General features: G+C 36.3%; 1 protein-coding gene across 3 annotated transcripts in view; it reads left to right on the top strand.

Annotated features, from left to right (window-relative positions):
- Positions 1-20,198, top strand: part of gpm6ab (glycoprotein M6Ab) — a 44,383-nt gene that overhangs the window by 8,644 nt on the left and 15,541 nt on the right. Inside the window, exon 1 of one of the 3 annotated variants that reach the window (XM_043233974.1) lies at positions 6,045-6,537. The exons of 1 other annotated variant lie outside the window; for it this stretch is intronic. In XM_043233974.1, coding sequence (XP_043089909.1) covers positions 6,501-6,537 — 37 coding nt within the window. In that variant the 5' untranslated portion in view covers positions 6,045-6,500. Of the gene's footprint in view, positions 1-6,044; positions 6,538-20,198 lie in introns of those variants that run through there. One more of the 3 variants, XM_043233956.1, reaches the window with a different exon arrangement.

The following is a 20,198-nucleotide window of genomic DNA, read 5'->3' as shown; positions in this document are numbered from 1 at the left end:
GAATGCAGCATAATGGGAATGCCATGTGGCAAATTCAATCCTCAAGAGAGCTCGTTTAAAGCAAGTATGTGGCTTAAACGATTTGTCTATAGTATGGTAAAATAGGTCATCAATGCTTTTTTCAGTCCATGTGAATATATGGCACCACATGTACGTCAGTCATTCCATTGTCCTCAATTCTTAGGCGTTCAAAGGAAATTAACCATTTTTAGAGTCACATTTAGCTGAATGCAGAATCTGTGATTATCAGCTGTTCAGAGAATCATGCATGCGATGACTAGTTTCAAACCGGATAAATGCCTTTTATATGCACTAAAGAGCATAGGCATAACATCAAATAATTACCGGTGTATCTATGAGCTCATCCAGGGGGAAAATCAATAGATGGCAGCGAGTATGAATGATCGACACATTTATTGTAGCATTAAAAATCCATTTAGTCCTTTTCTCTAGGCCATTGTGTTGGGAACAGGATCAACATCGTGACACGCATGCAGTTTTTATGGCTCCTCCCACCATACAATTCAATGATCTGCTGTTTGATTAAAGCCAGTTGGCATCTGTACCTCTGAAATGAGAGATAGTGAAGGTATTTCATAGTGAGATGAAAGAATATGGGGGGTAAGAATATGTATTCAATCCTGTTTTCTGCATGCTATTTTAAGTATCAGGGGAATCCTTGGATTTAGCAATACTAATGGAATGGTTGAAAAACACAGGAGAAAGAGAGAGAGAGAGAGGGAGAACTTGGGAGGAGCTTTGGGCACAATCTGTGTGTGTAATTTTCTTACATATCTGTATATATAATATGTATGGACATACCAAATGTGTATATATTTTTTCAATTTGAAGACAAGATTAAAGTCCACAGCACTGAACTGTTTTCAATCCTCCTTCTTTGCAGCCTATTCTTGGTCTTTCTGAATGTAATCAACAAAAGAATTCATTAGGGAATCTTTGGCATATTAAAACCGATTAGTGTCTAACACGATCCTCTACTCTCTCTCACTTTCTCGTTCTTCCACTCAATCCAAAAATCAATCACAGCAGAAATATGTCATTAAAGATTATTATGCACACTGGGATAATTGATTGAGGTATGGTCAAATTTGATTTGTGTTGAGAAATGAGAGTAATTGCAGACTATCTTGTCCAGTGTGTAGTAAGACTAATGAATTGGATTGTGCAGTTTGTGTGGTTTGAATCATACATAAATGCAATTGCATGTATTTCCAAGTCATTTGGTAATGTAAAAAATAAATAGAAATTAATTTTTGGATATCTTTGATGTTTCTCCTTTTTTATAATCACAAGTCTGTCCTTTTCTTGCAATTCTGTGTTTATATGTCACAATTGACTGACTGACTGACTTTCTTGCAATTTTGGGAAAAAAAGATTTAAACTCGCAATTCTGAAATTTCATAAATGTTTATTTAAAAAAAGTGAGAATTGTGAAAAATTTACATGACCTTTTTTAGTTTTTAATTTCACAGAAAGCAAGTGAAACAGGGAATAGAATAGAGAATTAAAAATAGAGAGCAGGTCATGTCATCTAATTTTATTTATTTATGCTTTATCTATAACCATTATCATTTATGCACTGATAACAAAACATTTAGAGATAAGAGCAGGATGTTTTTTTTACCTTTTGGACCAGCTTTCTTAATCAGAAATCGTGTATTATTTTTTAATTGAACAATGACCCCCTATATGTTGTCTCACAAAAGACCAGGCAGTAGGAAAGACCCATAGTCCTATTTCTCCATATCTTGGACTGGATGACTGCTCTCAGCTCTGTAATAAATGTGCAGGCCCAATTCTGTCACTTCCTTACTGCTTGAGGCATTCTGATTGGATGCTGGCCCTGGCAGCAAGACCCCTATGGGGCTTAACATTTCATCCTCTTCGCTCTGCACTTATAGTCTAGTGAGCGATCAGATAAAGATGAGGTGTGAAAATTATTTACATCACGTTCAACCAACTCTATTGTGACCGTTTGGCAGAAACAGATGCTGTATTGTTAAAGTGGTATGAAATTTATTCTGTAATTTGAATATGCATGGCATTAAAAAAACTCTTGTCCTTACAGTGATATATGTGTCCCATAATAATTAAATGTAGCTTAGAATATTGCTATTTGATTTACTGGATTTAATCACCATGTCCCTCAATTAGCTAATGTTAAAATACAATATTAAATATAAACTGGTGTTAATATTTGCAGTCATAAGTTATGGTTCTGTTTGGTTTTGATTCTTTTTTCTACATCAGTTGGCCTTTGATGTATATCGTGGTGTATATGCCCCTTATGACTATGGGCTTCTACAAATGTCAAATGTAGGAAGTTTGAAAACCCCTAGACTGCTCCCACAGATTGCTTGTTATTCACTTTGGTATTGATTCAAATCAGCAAGGTCTTGGTCATGGAGCTGACCAAGAACCCAATTACTGAGATGTAGAGGTCCTTTGCAGGGATGAGGGAGCTTTTAAACAAAAACAAACTATATCAACAATAAGCGTCATGTGGAGATGCTTTTCAGCAATAGAAACTGGGAGACCCAGGTATACTGAGAGGATGGGGGATGGAATTTATATTATTCCGTTTCCTAAACCCAAACAAAATTGAGCAAAATGTCCCTCAGCATTCTTTCCCTATCCCAATGAAAACAAAAAGATTCATTTTCTGGTTGTCATACTCTCATTAAGTTACAATTTTCATCCGCTCAAGCAGAACATTAATGTCATATTGTGCTTAAACAAGCTATCCCTGGCTAAAACTAGCTAACGTTTAAAGTAAGCGAGTACATGCTAATGTACAAACCTAAATAGTGAACTGTTATTGCGTGTTGTTCAGAGTAGGACAAAAACGCATAAACTAAATTTGACATTGCATTGCCTCTTAAATTGGTTAAATGTGAATTAATTTACTCATGCCCTGCATGAACAGTGTTGATCTGGGATGTTATCATTCATAATGACTACTGGAATATGAGGCTTCTACCGCTTACATTGTGATCTGTAAACCCTTCTAAATCTGTAAACTTCCTAATTAATACCCACAATATTTATTTTTCGATATTTGTATATATCTCTCCATGGCAAATTTAAGTCCCACTTGAATGGTGGGTCGTCTGTGTTTCAAATATATCAAAAAGATATAATGACAAGGTTTTTCACACTGACAGCTGTCATTTTCAGACAGTTAGCAACAGTAACTAAGGGGGGTGGGGCTTACCGATAGGTCAATTGGAAGACACTTTAAATATGCAGATGCACTGCCATTTATACTGATGGCAAGTTACAGCCATGCAGTACATCAGTGATCTTCCTGAAGAAAGTCAATCTCTATGTTGCAGTCAGATGTAATCAGTTCACTAAAGCATTATCTGTAATTACTACAAAAATACGTACATGATATGCATTAAATGTGCTTTTTTGTCAAACAAATCTAATTGTTACAGATTTCTTAGGTCTGATTTTGATCAAATAGAGAATTGGATTTAAAACAAATGTTGTGTTCGCAGGCCAGTGTTGTAATTAATCACTTTATTGAGCTTTGACAGAGAAGGAAAGCCCAGTTAACTTCATAGAAGTCTACACACAGCACATCTATTTGATTCTCAGCACTGACTGCAGTTTGGAGAAATAATTTTATGATAACAAGGCATTCCAGCTAATCTTCTTAAAATGGAAGCCAGCTGGCAGCACGTGCCACAGTCCATGTTAATGACTTGCCTAGCATCCATTTTTGACTTTCCTGTAACATTATGTGTTACTTTGAACTGTTTTAGTTTTTAAGTGAGCTATGTATACATGTAATAATCAAAGTATATGCATTTTATCAAAAAAACATTACAAATAATTTTCTTTGCATACATCAATGAAGAATTTGTTATTAAAAGTAATGCTATATAGCATTCAAAATGATTCAATTTACAAACATTTATGACATCTAGAGCATTAGTCAGGCAAATGCTCTAGAAATATGAGTTATTGTCCTCTGTGAGCATCTCAGCCAATCAGAAACCACAGGTTGTGAGGTAAAGTGGAATTACTATATGAGAGCAACAGGTGCTCTAGAAACATGCACACATTAACATACACATTTTCAAGAGGACTTTCTGGGTGTTATGTGCTTGAAATTCATTGATTCTTAAAATAATTCATGGGAAATTAAAAATAAAGCAGCTTATCTTTATGTAAAGATATTTATTATCTCACAGTTTGATGACTTTAAATGGAAAGGGTGAATGCAACATTTTGGTCTATAAAGATAAAAAAAGCTTAGCTTAACATTCATTGCTTGACTTTGCAATTGTACGTTGTTATGGATTGCTCAGTCGCTCTTTTGCCATCTCTGGGCTCTTTATGCTGCTAGGTTCTCAAGTCTGTCGTCAGCATTGTGACAACTGTTCAGTTTTCAAGCTGCTAGTATGAGAGTGTCATTGACACTGATCAGAACAGCTGGAGGTGACAGGAACCCTTACAAAGAAAGTGCACTGTGGCACTATAGTCACAACACTGTTACTGTTCATTTACTGTATCGAGTACTGTATTCTCTTCATATGAAATACTTCAATTATACTGCAGCATTGTGAGTAACATAACATGCCTTTGCTACTTTGAATACATTTGTATTGTTAATAGCTTCCCTCTCTGTCCCTTTTATCTCTCAAGTAGACATATTTCACATACCTCCTCTTGTACACACTGCAAAACAATTACAGTGATTCTAACAGACAAAACTGTGAAAATGCTACACTAAAAACAGGGAAAAAACATAAATTGACATTCCCAGAATTCCCTGCATTGCATTTCATATTTGGCTTGAATGTGGTGTGTTTCTTCTTCTTATGTCTTCTATGTTAATTAGGGTTGCATGCTACATCTAATATTGTTAAATTGATATTTAGTGCATATTTCAGTTTAATTAGTCTCACTGTGATGGTGTTTAGTGTTTATGTGAATGAACATTCACCTTCTATATATGTTACTAATTAAAAGCTGCTCCTGATGGGATTTGGTTAATTACGTGACGTTCTCATTGCCACCTGCTTTTGGTGGTTACCAGTGTATTTCAAAAGGTACAAATAGATACTTTAATAGATTGGTATGCTAACATTATATCAGTTAATGAAATTGTGGTTTTTAATAGTAAATTTAAGTAAAAACCTAAAACGTTACAGTTTAGAGTTTTTTTCTTTAACAATAGAACTCTTGCAACCACAGCTGCAAGTTTTTCATCAGATTTTACTGAATTGTTTTTACAGTGTAGACAAATACAAATACGCATAGTACTTACACCAAATTATTAGTAATTATATTTCTTAGTAATTATATTTCTTTCCTATGTATGTAATGTAATTTATAACTGAATAATTTGATGATGCATATGGCCTGTTGTTTGTATAAATATGAACTATCTTCCTGAATAAAGTTGAGGATGCTTTATTACTATAATAAAGAGATCGCTAACTCTCTCTGTGTCTGTTCATTGATTATCTTAGGCCTTTGCAGACCATATTTCAAAGTATTACCATATTCATTTTCTTTTTATCAGACAAGTGGAATTGGTCTGCATTTTACCCAGATGACTGACTCTTGAGTAGTAACAGTGAAAACCAAAAAAAAAAGTTTATGTATTATGGAATTTTGTGGATTAAGCTAAAGACAAACAAGTTTGTCTAACAAATGGTGCATTTATGTCAAGATCAAGCTATGCTAGTAATAATAACTGATTAATGCTGGCGCTATTAATTATACTTTTAATATACTACATGGCATTATCATGTATGACATCTAGTAAAATAAATAGCTTTCTTGTTTCTATGGGGTTAAAAAAAGAAATACTGACTATGGTTACCTAATTTTAGGACAGATTAAATCTATCTATCAAAGCATGAAATGTAAAAACATTACTGTCCACAGGATGAGACAGGGACCATGGTGTGGAGTGCGTGTGTGTGTGTGTGTGTGTGTGTGTGTGTACTGTATGCTGGAGTCTTCATGATGAAGGGAGGGGGGCCCTGCTGGTTACTAGGATACACCCATCCATCTGTTAGTGCGGGGAGTTGTTTTCAATGCGGTGCATTTTTACATCAGCGCTAGAAAAGAGATCAGTTGTTCAAAACACCTGCATTGTAAGGTTCAAAGTGTCTCATATCTCTCGTTATCAAAACCAAACGTCTTCGAGATAATTAACACGCGCGACGCGCGTATTGTTGAAGTCTACGAATATTTCTTTTGCGATGGACAGCGTTTGAGAGACAGATAAACCGACAGCTGAAGATCGCGCTGACTGATATCTGCGGTCGAGAAGAGGAGCCGCGGAGCCACCTCACTCACACACACACACACACATACACACACTCACGCCCGCTCGCGCTCTTCCACACACACACGCGCTCAATCTCTCCACCGCGCGCACAGACGCTCATCCACTTGACCGTATAGGCATTGTTACATTTCATCCACTTCTGTAATCCGCGCTTTGATCCACAATGGAAGAGAACATGGAAGAGGGACAGACACAGAAAGGTATTGTGTCAAATTGCTTTCCTTCACCATCTCCTCCTTCTCTTATCATGCGCTCTTGTCTTTGTGTTGATGCATACGTGTTTACAATCTCAATCAGGCAAGGCTTTACTGATGGCGACTGCCACTAATTACTTTAAGGATATTTTTTACAGCCTACAGAATCAGCGATTGTATTGCTTAAGGCTGCAACACAATTTGCAGTGATGCTGATAAAGATCAGAGCTTCTGTTAATTGGTGCTGGTGTGGTTTCAAGTGCTCTGGTCAGTCTGTGGGAATGGCAGTTGTCAGTGCGCTCATTTGTATCATTTGCTTTTTTTTGTGCTCGTCTTAATGGATAACAAGGGCTTGTCACAGCTCTCTTTTCTTTCCACCGTTCATTCTTTTTTTTTTCCATCATTGGGCTGCTCTGGTTATCACCACAATGCAGCCATTACAAAACAGTACTCGGGTCAGATTAGATTAGTGAGGCTGTTTACTGCCTTTGTCTCTTAAACTGTTTACTTTTCACGATTGTCACTCATCTGATTTAAAGCCATAGCTTTTGTGATGTGTTTGGCTTGGGAGGCGTGTGGGAGAGGCATCTGGTGTTGTATGTATTAAGAATGAGTTATGAGAATACTGTATGCCAGATGCTAGAATGTTGATTGGGATTCGTTAGATTCGGTGCACTTATGTACAGGTGAGAGGAGGTGTCCAGTATTTTTGATGTTTAGTCTGAAATAAGCCCCCCAGTGTTTCTCCCACTCACACGCCCACTCTCATGCTTTCATTTTTTGTATTATTGCTGTAGTTGGACGTGCTGAAGAACAATAGACAGCAAATATAAGGTGGGGCAAGGGGGAATTAAAAAAATAAGGCTGGTTGCTAGGGCATGAGTAGATATATGTCATCAAAATGGTGCTTATGAGCAACCGCGGCTCTTCTTTAAGTAACGGCACTGCTTGCCTGCCATAACTGACCCACTTCTGATTGCGAGAGAGAGAGAGAGGAAATCAGGGCGGCACTGAGCATGCAAAATGATCTCTTTTTTAACCCATTCTGCACCCCTCTTCTTTGATATCGCCACAACATATGAGATACAAACCAGCTGTTGATCAAAACGGCATGTGTTTGATGAGTTTAGGTTGTATAAAGCTTGATATGAGAGAGTCTCCGTTCAATTCGACTTTTAATAGAATGTGCGTCGGTTTCTCTTGATGCTGGTTTTGAACACCCACAATGAAACTCTGTACAAACAGCCTACAGAAGCTGCTCAACAGATGCGCAGTCCTTCAGCGTTTTCTGTGGAAATCAATTATTTCCACTTCACTCATGTGAGGAAGCACTTCGCAATAACAGTGTTTAAAGACTGCCCATGGGGACCGTCAGCGAGGGATTCTCTCAGACCCAGTCCAGCTCTTCTTATCGCTCGCTCTCTTTCTGTGAATGAATTTCAGCTCTAGCTTTCCAGTCCTCACTGTTAACGGCCTTTTCTTCTGCAATGTCATCTCACTGGGAGTAAAGATGGCAGTTACTACATTCGAAATGCTGAGTTAGATATGGACAACCTCAATGATTGGGTTGTTTTCAACCAACAGTTTAACGCAACCAGCGAGTTTGTCCATATTTTACCCAACACTGTGTTGTATTTAACCCCGTGTAGAGCTGTAAGAACCCCAGCAAGATACACCTGGCTGTGGATATAGAGACTTCATTAGTGATATGAACAGTTTGATTATAACACAGGCAGCTTCATATGAAAACTGGCTGCTTGTGGGGGTTAAGATAGATAAATCATTCATCTTCAGCAGATGGCAGAGTGCTCTGGATTAATTCTCATCTTTGGTTTCCATAAGTGGATCAGCAGGCAGATAAGCTACCATCACAAGCTATGCACTTCCAATGTATATAATGAAGTATTTATGCCTTCATGAATGTGTGTGCCATGGTTTGTTGAGTCCATGGCCACTCTGTGGTTTTCATTAAAATGCATAATTGTACTGCTGTAGCATATCATTAAAGCTGTGGAATCAAAACGTCTTGGAATCATAAATTAAAAAAAGTAATTACACTCCTTTGAGTGCATAGATTAAGCCACGGCTTGACCTGGAGGCAGTTTTTGGATGGGAACTGTATTGATCTTGCTTTTGGGACATGCTACAGTGCATAGCAAAATTAAATACTCAGGACTGCCTAGTTCTTTCTCTGCGGCCATCATTCAAACACTCTCGTTAACTGCATAAACTCTAATGTAGAAGTGAAATCGATTCTCTGTGCTTTTGATTTGTGAATTCAAATGCTCACCAACATTCTTTAGCTATTGTTGCAGACTTGGTAAATCATGTTTTGTATGGTCTTAGTGAATATTCACTTACCATATGAATCATGATTTATCCAGTGTCAATCAACCACAAAACAGGGTTGGACTTGAAATAATGAAAAATGAAATAAATGCTGCTTTTGAATGCAGTCGAGAGGAATGGAAATAACGTTTACGTTCTCGTTAGGAAAAGAACTTTGTATTGTTAGTGTCTGTTCATATTACTAAAGAGAGCAGCCATTCTGAAGAAATAATGGAAATACCATGCAGACATTAACTAGTTTTGTAAAATCATGATAGCATACAATTGAAGATTTATTTTCACTTTTAGAAATGTAATCATTCAGTGACAGAAGAAGGACTTCAGAATGGGATTCTGTGTACTATTGATCTTTTACCACTTTTGTTGTGTTTTCTTTGCCGCGTATCTTCAAAAGTATGATAGCTCTGTGTACTCATTCGAAATATGTCGCTTCTTCCTGCCTCTTGATCAATGACGTCCTCTGGGCTAGAAACCCTTCTGATTGATGTCCTGAGCTGTTTCGGTGTAGACATTTCACGTTTCACTGAATTGTGCATCTGTTGCATGTTTGTGCCAAACCTTTATAGATGTTTTGGAAAGCTGTTCAGATCATTTTTATTCAATTTTTGCAGGGCACTCAAAATGCAAAAAAATACAATTACTACATGTTTTCTGATGTATATTCACGTTTTTAAAGCAATCCAGTAGTGTGCATCTACAGTGCCTTAAAGCCATTTCAGAATGTATGAAATTAAATGATGATTTTGATGAACTCAAGTGCAATTAGTGTTTGTTAATTAGCTACTGCTTTGTCAGAGTGTCCTTAAGCTGCTTTCAACAAGCATGACAGTCACTATTCAAAATATAACAAAGGGCAAGTATCTCGATGAAAGCTTTTATTCAGCTTCATTGATTTTACAGGTTTAGTGAACAATTTTGAATGAATTTGCTAATCATGTACAGGGATCCCAGAGTCGTGGAAAATGTAAAAAATGTAATTTGTAATAACATTTTAACACTCATTTAGAGGGCTGAAAATGTAAATTAATAAAATTTGAAGGTGTCAGAGAAACGTTTTTTTCCCCCTCATGCTATTTATAACTATTTTGTCAAACACAGTCTCTCTCCATCCGAGGCACGTTTTTTGTGTTGTGACTGCTCTTGAGGAGAAGTGCTCGACCTGTGGGATTTTAAGTCAGTGATAAACATACCTTTTTTTAAACAAAGAAAACCTTGCTCATGAAAAATGCAAGTGATGTAAAAGGGTTCTAGGATTGTTCAGAGAAGATTCAGAGTAAATGTGGACTGAGCCTGCTGGGCAATTTTCTGCCATCTGTCTCAACTCTATTTTTATACTGTCAAACCACTTTTTTGAATGATGTCATGCCATTGGCATTGTGATTGCAGGTACTTCTTAAAGCTGTCTGTCAATTTTTAATATCGCTTGTGATAATTACAGCTGTGTGTATACATATTTGTAGTGTAGAGGGTACACACACACACACACACACACACAAACATATACATATTGATTTTAGGTTAATGTAATTATCAGCATCATTATGTAAACAGAACTAATCAGAATAATGTTGGCAATATATTATTAAATTAGAATTTTAAACTTGCAATCATGCATTTAATTAAGTTGTAGTACAAGGTTCTCTAAAACGTTTTTAGCATTTTTAACTGTCCCCACATACATGTATTTTATTCACTCACTGCCATGAAAGTGGTGAATCAGTGTGGTGACTTAATACAGCAGACAGTTATTATTTTTCTTATTTTCTGAATGAAATGTTTTGCTTTTCATTATATTTTTGTGGCCATCATAAGCTGTGTATCTGAATGGTAGCCACCAGAACATAACCATAGCTAATATTGCCAATATATTGTCTAATGGAATTGGAAGGGTTGTAAAAAATTATATTTTGATATAGAAATATTTACAGATGTTGGAGTAGATGTTGACGATGGACAGTTAAAAGTTAGGATTAACTAGTAAATTAATCAACAGTGATTAAAAAATGTAGTTATAAGTTTGCTTTTCTGTCACATGCAAGGTTTACAGCAAACTTGATCTAACTTTCACATTTTCTAACAGATTCTAACTTTTCACATTTCTATTTGCTTACAATATAATAAAGCAGCAGAAAAGCTGTTTAATAAAGTTAAAATAGCCATATGCTAAAACATTTCCTCTCCTTCTCTCTCAAGAGATCCATTTGTGCATACATTTGTTTGCTTTATTAGTAATTTATTAATTTATGAATTATTTATTTTTTAATAAATAATAATTCATACGTGATTTAACAGGTCCCCCCTCTCTTATTTTCTTGCATTATAGGGTGAGCATAACAATTTTGTAACCAAACTTCCTAACCCTGCCAAACAGCAATGTGAACGTGTTATTGCAAAAGATCGCAAACATTCGGATGTCTTGTGTTACATCCATCTCAAAGTGAATAAATGCTTTATGAAACAATTTTTCAAGCCCTAATGGAATAAAACATGACAGGCAGCGAAGTGATATGTTTTTAAAAAAAAAAAAAAACAGTGATAAGTTTCTTATCATATCAACAACTAATGTGGTAAATTTCCCTCTCATTACATTTTGACTAGATACAGTCTGTCTAGACCAGGGGCCCACAAATCTTGCCCTGGAGGTCCAGTGCACTGTAGAGTTTAGCTCCAACCTTGATAAAACTCACTTACCTGTGATTTTCACTAATTAGCATGCTCAGGTGTGTTTGATTGAGGTTAGAGCTAAACTCTGCGGGAAAGTGGATCTTGTGTGCCAGATTTGAGGATCCCTGGTCTAGACAGTGTTCTGATCCTCGCAGAGCCTCATATCTTGTACTTCCTGTAGAGATCCCAGCCTGAATTTTCATAGTTCTGTGCATCTCAGTGCACAAGTGCTGTATAGAGCTTCAAAGAGCCTGGCAGAGATGCTGTCAGCTGTAATCACCCGCTCTCACGCCAATACTAACACCCAATTAGAATCACTGAGCTGTCACACAGCAGGCTCAGCCCTCAGAAGTTCCTCAACAGCATTAAAGAAATGAATACAAACAAGTTGGAGGGAAAGCACACACACATACGCTGCTTTGCTAATATCTTTTTTATATTTTTGGTAGTTTCGGGCAATCCAGTGTACAGTTTATTGGAATGATAATGGCTGATATGGTGTTTCACTAGCTTAACTGTGAAAAGGCAGATCAGGGAATATACAGTAGATAACAACCTAAGGTGGGCTACTGAAGGATCTGCAGAGTCTGTAGACAAAAAAATGGGACATTTATAGTAGCATAGTGCTATAGAACCAGGAACCAGGTTATTTATTGCTTGAGGGGACAGCGATTACTATGATTTCATTGACGGCCAGTGTTACTTGCAATACAGCGGAGAATGAGGCCGCGAGCCCTTTTTCATGGTGAACAGATCATTTAGTGTACTTAAAAGTTTATATATATATTAAAAATATACATGTAATTTAGTTTTAAAGGGATTCTTTAGAAGTACTTCAAATTTTAACATTCTTAAAATCTTCTAATGCACATGGACATTGGCTTTTGAGAGTGTCCGTAGCATACGTGATTGCATCTTGACATTTTGACAACATTGATTCATCACAAGAATCCAATGCACTTCGTTGCTGATTATTGATGCTTAGTCCCACCCCCATGACCAGATTGGTTCAAACTGTCCCACTTTCAACCAGTAAAAATGAGGTCTTGGCAAAGTGAAAGTAAAGCATGTTGTGCGTGCATGAAAACAAACACAAAATAATATTTGCATGAGAGCACTCTCTGAAAAAGCCCAGAAGACACGACAGACTACTTGGACATAAAACAAAGCAAAAACAAGGATGAAACAGCAGTACACATATGATAAAGCACTGGAATTCAGATATTCGCGTCGTGAGGCGATTTCCTGGTAAAAAAAGACAACAGAGTACAGACAGCGTTATATAATGTAAATAATACTTATATAGTTCATAAAGATCTATTGTACTTTTTCACATCTGTTGCACTCTGTAAATTTTCTCACTAATTTCGTGTGTAGTTTGTGAATGATACGGACTGTTTTTGATAATTTGTGCATTTTACTATTACCTTTTACTATTGGTATGGTTTCTGTTTATTGTGTGTAATCAGATTGAAAACATATTCCCGCTAAAAAAAAAGTCCCTTTACTTTGACCTTTCTACTTTGTTTTGTTATTATATAACAATGGCTTTTCCATTCTCTTTCTCCCTAACTATTTATGGACACATCTATATTGTTAGTAAATTAAATAGACCTATTCAAAGCGCCTATAACAATATGGTGCAAATAAACTTTTTAAAGAAAAAAATCTAACTGCAGGAGTTTCTGTTGGTGTACATAGTAAAAAAACACCCAATTGTTTCCTTGCATTTTCTTAACATTTAGAGAATTCAGTAATTATTAGAAAAAAAATAGAAGGAAAATTGATCACTTAAATGATCTAGACCTACACTTCAGTGTCTCCTGTTTATATTTATATATGGTACTTGATGCTGACTCCTAGAATAGGTCTGAAAAAACAAAAATAAAATTAAGAGATTGATCTACTGCAATGCATAAATTTTTGCCATTTTAGATCTTTTAAATCATACATCTTTTTGAACAATCCCTGAGAAACAAAGTGCTACCTGGCCTCTTCTTTATTTTATCAGTCCATTTTATATCAGTTTTGTAAAAATGTATATTTAAAAAATTAAGATTAAATTTGCCACAAATTAATAAAAAATAAAATGACAGTCCATTGAGCACAATTTTCCAACTTCAATTCGTCCTGTAGCTGCGTGACCGGTTTCTCCAGAATCAGGAGATGAACCATCCATCCTGCTCTCTCTTTTTGCCCAGTAGACTATTCATTAATCTTCATTGTTCCTTCCAGACATGATATTTAATACTCTTCATGAAGCACTCAAACATGCACAAACAATGCGGTTTCAAGAATGTTAGAAAGCAACCATTTTGTGGATTGCTCTTTCTTATAATTAAAATTCAACCACAATTGTGCGCATAGGCGAGAGATGGGATGTTTGTTTACGTCAGAATCTGATCTCAGATGTTGTTTTGGCATTCACTAATTAGTTAGTGATAAGCCAGTGTGAACACACTGCATATACGTGATCTTATCACATGGCGCTCACCACCAACACAAAGCCCCGTTGTATAAGGGCGGTGGTGTGATGACATGGGTGTCCCAATCCTATTGTATGGTAATGTGGGAGGGAGTATGTGCCACTTTCTCTTCTTGGGCACCCCTCCCCCACCACGCTCCCACCATAAACCCCCTCCTTTCTGTCTGGCCCGGGCTGCTCAGCTGAGGGTTGATCCGATTGCCTCAGACCCTCTGGGATGATGGGGCCACACACACACACACATACACGCACAACTTAATCATAATTTTCTGCTTCACGTTGAAAGTCTTGGAGTTTGACTGTAGGATTTCAATTGAGCAATGCTTTGATTGAGCAATGATTTTTTTTTTTTTAGCTTTATTTTATCAATGAATATTTAAGGTTTTCGTGATTTTTTTTAAATTGAAGAACTGATTATAAATAAAAGCAAATATAACATTTACATTTGATCATTTATCAGACATTACAGTTGACAATACACCAATGGTAAGAATTAGGAGGAAAGAATGATTGCTTATGGCTTATCAAGACATGCTCTATGGAGAATTGCAACAGTCTTAAGCAAAGAATGAGTTTTTGCATAATAAATAGAATAAAATGAGGAATTGAAACAGGAAAAAATGCAAGGTTATGAAATGTGAGTTGAACTTAATCGCCACATTTTTAGAATGCTATTTCATGTGCGAGATGCGAGCATTCTAGTCTATATAAGTAAAATAGTTTATATAGAAGAAAAACAGTTTAGTGGAATTATAAAGAACCTGTAAATAACTGCTACTGTATGTTCGGCATTTATGTTTGCAGGATGGTGGCAAGCTAGTGCTGTTATTTTATGTCTCTATATTTTACAAAACGTTCACTGTTAATAACAGCCTACTACTGGTGTTGTATTTTGCCATTTTTAATATGAATTGCCTTTTTGGGTTGACCTCTGAAAATTTATTTACATTTTGTCTAAGTAATATTTTGAACTTTTGCAAGTTTTAATAAAGAGAATATTACTTGAATCGTTGTAGTTACATTTTACATAAGGTAACTAGATAACATAACAAATGTACATTGTTATATGGAATCGGTCAAACGTTCTGAAAAAATGTTCTGTTTTTTTTAACCATATTACCTGACAGTCCTAATCTTCTACCAAGTGGAATTTTAGTATCTGAATTATTAAAACGTGGTTCACACAAAACAGTTCTTCCAAAGACTCTTCACTGAAGGGTTCTTTGTGAAACCAACAAAGCAATCACTCCTTAAACCTGCTTTTGAAACCTTCATTTCTAAGAGTGCAGCTGACTGATGTTAGAATTCACTTGTGGATGTTCAACATCCTGAAGCCCTTTTCAGAAAGAAAACATAATTTTGATCCCTGCCCACTCATACACATACAGACACTCTCAAGTGTGGTTGCCAGGTCTTGGATAACTGTTCACCACTGAATAGGCATGACTGGATGAGGGTGCTCTGCCAAATCAAAGAAACCATGGCCTCGGATTCACTCAGTAAATGGTTGAGACTGTATTCAGCTGATGCCAAACAAACCAAGCTATGGTTATTGATGCCAATGGGCTTATTGTTAATGTACCGTAGAAGTAGTCTGAGAATTATATTTATTCAGGAGGGTGTGCTGAACTGAATCTGTGCACACTTTGGCCGAGATTGAATTATAGCTTGGCTAAAGCGTGGGGGTCAGCTGGTTAAATGCTCCTATCAGCTGTTATGAAAGTGTGAGTATATGTGTATTGCTATGCGAGTTATAAACCATATTAACAGCAAAACACTTTCCACACCTTTCCACATTTTCCACACCTTTCCCCTTCTCCTTATTACTACGTCGTCTAACTACTACAATACACATACCTGCTGGTGCACATTACAGGTCAATATTAATGTCGCTTTTTTTTTGTGCTGCTACTGACACACAAACACACACATGATTGAAGATCACGCAGCTCTCACATCCAAGTACAACAAGAAACTTGTCCACGATGCCCCACAACATTTATTTAAATACTGAAATACAGTTTAAATACAGTTTAAATACTGAATTATTTTTTCCTGCAACAAGAGGAAGAAATCACAGTTTTTGCTGTAACTCACTCATTGTAAAGAGAGACGCGCATACACACAATTTTCTCTCTCTCTCGGATTGGCAATAATTGGGAAAAGGGTTTAGCGAATGTCTGTGGTGGTAATCGCCCGGATCAGACATGAAAATATGTTGTGGCACTATCATGTAGTCAGTAACGTTAATGGTTTAATGTTAGCAAACCTTAGTGGTTTTTTTTCTTTCTTTGAATAACATGGCTGTAATTTGAACACATGATTGAATATAACATAAAACAAATTATTACTTTTCATTAATGTTAATTAATATCAATAATGCTTATATTCATGTCTTTTAGTTCGCCCTGGCAGCCATGTTGCCGCTGTAACCGGGAGAAAAATCATACCCCTAATAAAAAATTAGTTTGAAGGACTATCTGTACTCCATTCCTACCACTAGTACTTTTTTTTTTAAACTTCCACCAGTTTAGCAAGTCCAAGCTCTTGTTATTTTCCTTTTATGGGCTGATCCTTCACTACTTTTGTAGAAATTGTTCATTTTGGAATTCAATAATATTGTTCTAACCCTGAAACCCAGAGCCATAGCTTTGCTTCTTCAGCTTCCTTTCTTTTATTCTCCGCTAGTAACCCTTGAGCTCTGTGTGTGTAAGAGATGTGTCAGATTCTCCATTGTCCCACTGATTTTGTTGACATACAGTAAGTGGGTCATCGCACTCAAGCTGAATTTGCTTGGGTTGGCATGGAAACGTCACCGGTCGATTAAACGCACAGATGAGTCGGTTCAAAATCTGCAGGATGCTAAATGCTAATATGCCGTTCACGGCCAAAATAATCAGGATGCTTATGTTTAATTAATATGTTCAGCTTTTATGATTGTACTCATTATTAACAATGCTATTTTTGACTGGCGTACCTGTGCACAAAGCAAGGTTCATGGCATACTGAGAGTGAGCCAGGTCCCGTCATCCATTGACTCTGAATGAGAGCGAATCCCTGCAGTCATGTTCCAAAGCCTTCCCAGAGGAGTGGACTAACTCTATATTAATGCCCATGACCTTAAAATTTAATATTTAAGAGGCACTTTCGGCCATTTAGTGTAAAATTAAAATGACCTTAAATGACTATACAAGTAAAAAAATTTTTAATCGAACACCAGTCTGCACCTCTTTGCATCCTCATTGGTTATATATATATAATGAGAGAGAGAGAGATTGGGGCATTATCTTTGCTCTATACATGCCCCAAGCTTGGTTTGGGGCAAGTTTAAGTCCTAATGGGGTTAATGGGAGAAGCTGCTTTGCATTTTAATTAGCCACCCGCTCAGCACTTTACAGCCACGCCTGCTCTTTTCTGTCATTCTCAGAGCTAACCATTAGATAATTTTGACCTTTTGACCTGATTGGGCAATGGGCTTGAGGGTGTAATCCCCTCATGACTGTTTGACAAGAGTCTGGCAGATGGAGCAAATGAACAAGAGGGATATGGATCAGAGGGGCAGGGTCAATAGGGAGTCCCTTTTCGGTTGTATGGTAGTAGTGGGACACGGGTTATTTCTCAACTCATCAAGCTCTTTTTGAAAGTTTTGTGATATAGTATTGCATTTTGTATTTTAATATATATAGTTTTATATATAGATTTGCTAGTTCAAAAGAACATTGATTGTTTTATATAGAAATAAATAGTTTTTCATTTATGAATACGTTTATTTTATTTGAACAAACTTTCAAATTACAGTGCATGTTTTAAATTATGTAATCCAATTTGAATCAGGACAATATTAATCAACTATTAAACAGATAATGGTAGTATATTTTTATTTGAAATTGTATAAATCAAATATGAATTAGAATATTAAACTTAAAAACATAATTTACAGTCAGTAGTGTTTAAATATAATAGTCTTACTACTTTTTGTTGGTCCACTCCCAACAACTATATTTTCAGATAACTGTTTTTTTTGTTTGTTTTAATTTTCAAAAATCATGCTTTTTATTATGTTATCACTTTTTTATTGTTTTATTTGTTAGTTAACTTTTTAAAAATATTTTTAAGCTAGTAAAAATAACCCAAATGCAGTTTGATTAATTGGAGTCCACAATGAAAGAGCGTGATTTTTGAAAACTGTTATCTGTTTTTGCAAAAGAATTCTTCATATGTATCCGTGTACACCGAAAGAGTGAATCCGTGTCCTCAGAATGCACAACTGTCCCCTGCCAGCTGAAAGGGACGCACTGTCCAGTGACGATCCAGTCTGTGTACAAAATCCTCTTTATTCTCTCTTCATCACTGTCTGTCTGTCTGTCTGTCACCCTTCTTTCAGACAAAACCTTTCTTCTTTGGATTGCTAATAGACAGCTTTTGCACATTGTGCATTAGTGGACGCTCTTCATTTACAGGAGACACGAGAAAAGAAACAGACAAAGAGAAAAAAGGGAAGACAGCGAGAAGTGGAGGGGGCTTGCGGTGGGAGAGTTGAATTATTGATAGTGATGGCAGGCCCCTCTCTGCGTCGCGCTGCACTGCTTTTGAATAATGGATGAAGCCTCCTGCGTGTGCACGGGCTCACTCACCCGTTTGTCTTGCCACTGTAACGTATGCTCATCTGAGCCCATTGGTGGGAAAACGAAACGCTGAACACTGAACAATCAACATATGGTCACTGTATGACAGGAACAGGCCAGTGAATAAAGTGCATTCGTGGGACTGCTGACATATTCTGAACAATGGGGCTCACCTTCCGGCGATATTCTAAGTTTAGCCTATGAAAATTTGCAAGCAATTAGGAGCAGATTGTTTGGTTTATGGCCCACAATTAAATGGCAGAACAGATGAGTCTGCTCATGGAATGCTTCAGCTGTCCAAAATGGGCAAATAAAAGCAAAGCACTTTAGGAAATTAGATAACTGACAATACAGTGGAGGGACAACATGTTTGACAGCAACCCACAAAATATACTACAGTTTAATATAGCAATATATTGGTGTCGGATATTTACTAGATTTCCATATATTTCAAATATGCAGACAAAAAAATTGTTAATAATTTATTTTAATTGGGAAAAACAACCTTCTAAATACAAATAAAAATAGGTCAGCTGTATATTCTATAATAGTAGCAGATTGCTTATTTTTGTGATACACTGTAACAAATGATCGAAGTAAATTAAATTAAATAAAGATAATTGGATTATTAAGATTTTTTTTGTCTTTATGCTTTAAAATTACACACCTATTTCATTGTGAAATTCAATGTGTGCTATTGTATTGTAGTTGAGATATTTACCATGAATTATTTTTGTATATTTATAGTTTTTTTTCAGTGTATATATTTTTTTATATGGTATGGCTTTTTGGGGTATATAAGATTGTCAGAAACATTTGGGATTTTTGAGGATGTTTCGGGAAATAAAAGGTTTATGCACATCATGGCTGTATTTATTTGTAATGCTGTAAAATATTATCACGATTTAATTATTATACAGTATATATTTTTCAGTAGCCATTATTACAGTCTTCAGTGTCACATGGTACTTTAGAAACTATTTTAATATGCCGATTAGCTTTTTTTTGCATTTCTTATTATCCACGTTGAAAACTTTTTTTTAAAAGATTCTTTGATGAACAGAATGTAAGAGAAAATAGCATTTATTTTAAAAAGAAATATTTTGTAATATATATTCGGCTGTGAGTTTGGGTTGTTGAGGTGACTAAAGTTTGTGGGCTTAAGGAAAAGATTTTTGTGCATGGCTGAATCTTTCAGAACCGTGTCTCTTGAGGTGATGTCAGCCGAGTTCAGTACAGCCCTTGTTTATGACCCTATGCCGTCTAGATCGCATTGATGCCTGTGATGCCAGACAGCTGGCAGTACTGCGCTGTCTCACCAGCCTATGAGAGGACAGGACAGACGAGAGGAAAGAGGGGGTGAAAAGCAAAGTTTAATACATCGTTACGCTCATCAACCCTCAAAGCACACAGCCACTGATTTACTTCCAAAAAGCTTTGTCGTTGTTTGAAGTGTGGACCTGGTTTATGGCTTTAGAAATGCGAACACTTCTTTAAGTTGTTGACTACTCCGTGTCAAGCACTAAGCGCTCCTTTGAAACTCG

The sequence above is a fragment of the Puntigrus tetrazona genome, chromosome 1 (genome assembly GCF_018831695.1).
Source record: "Puntigrus tetrazona isolate hp1 chromosome 1, ASM1883169v1, whole genome shotgun sequence".
Taxonomy (NCBI): domain Eukaryota; kingdom Metazoa; phylum Chordata; class Actinopteri; order Cypriniformes; family Cyprinidae; genus Puntigrus; species Puntigrus tetrazona.
Note: the sequence above shows the minus strand (reverse complement) of the source record. Positions and strands in the feature narration are given on the sequence as shown.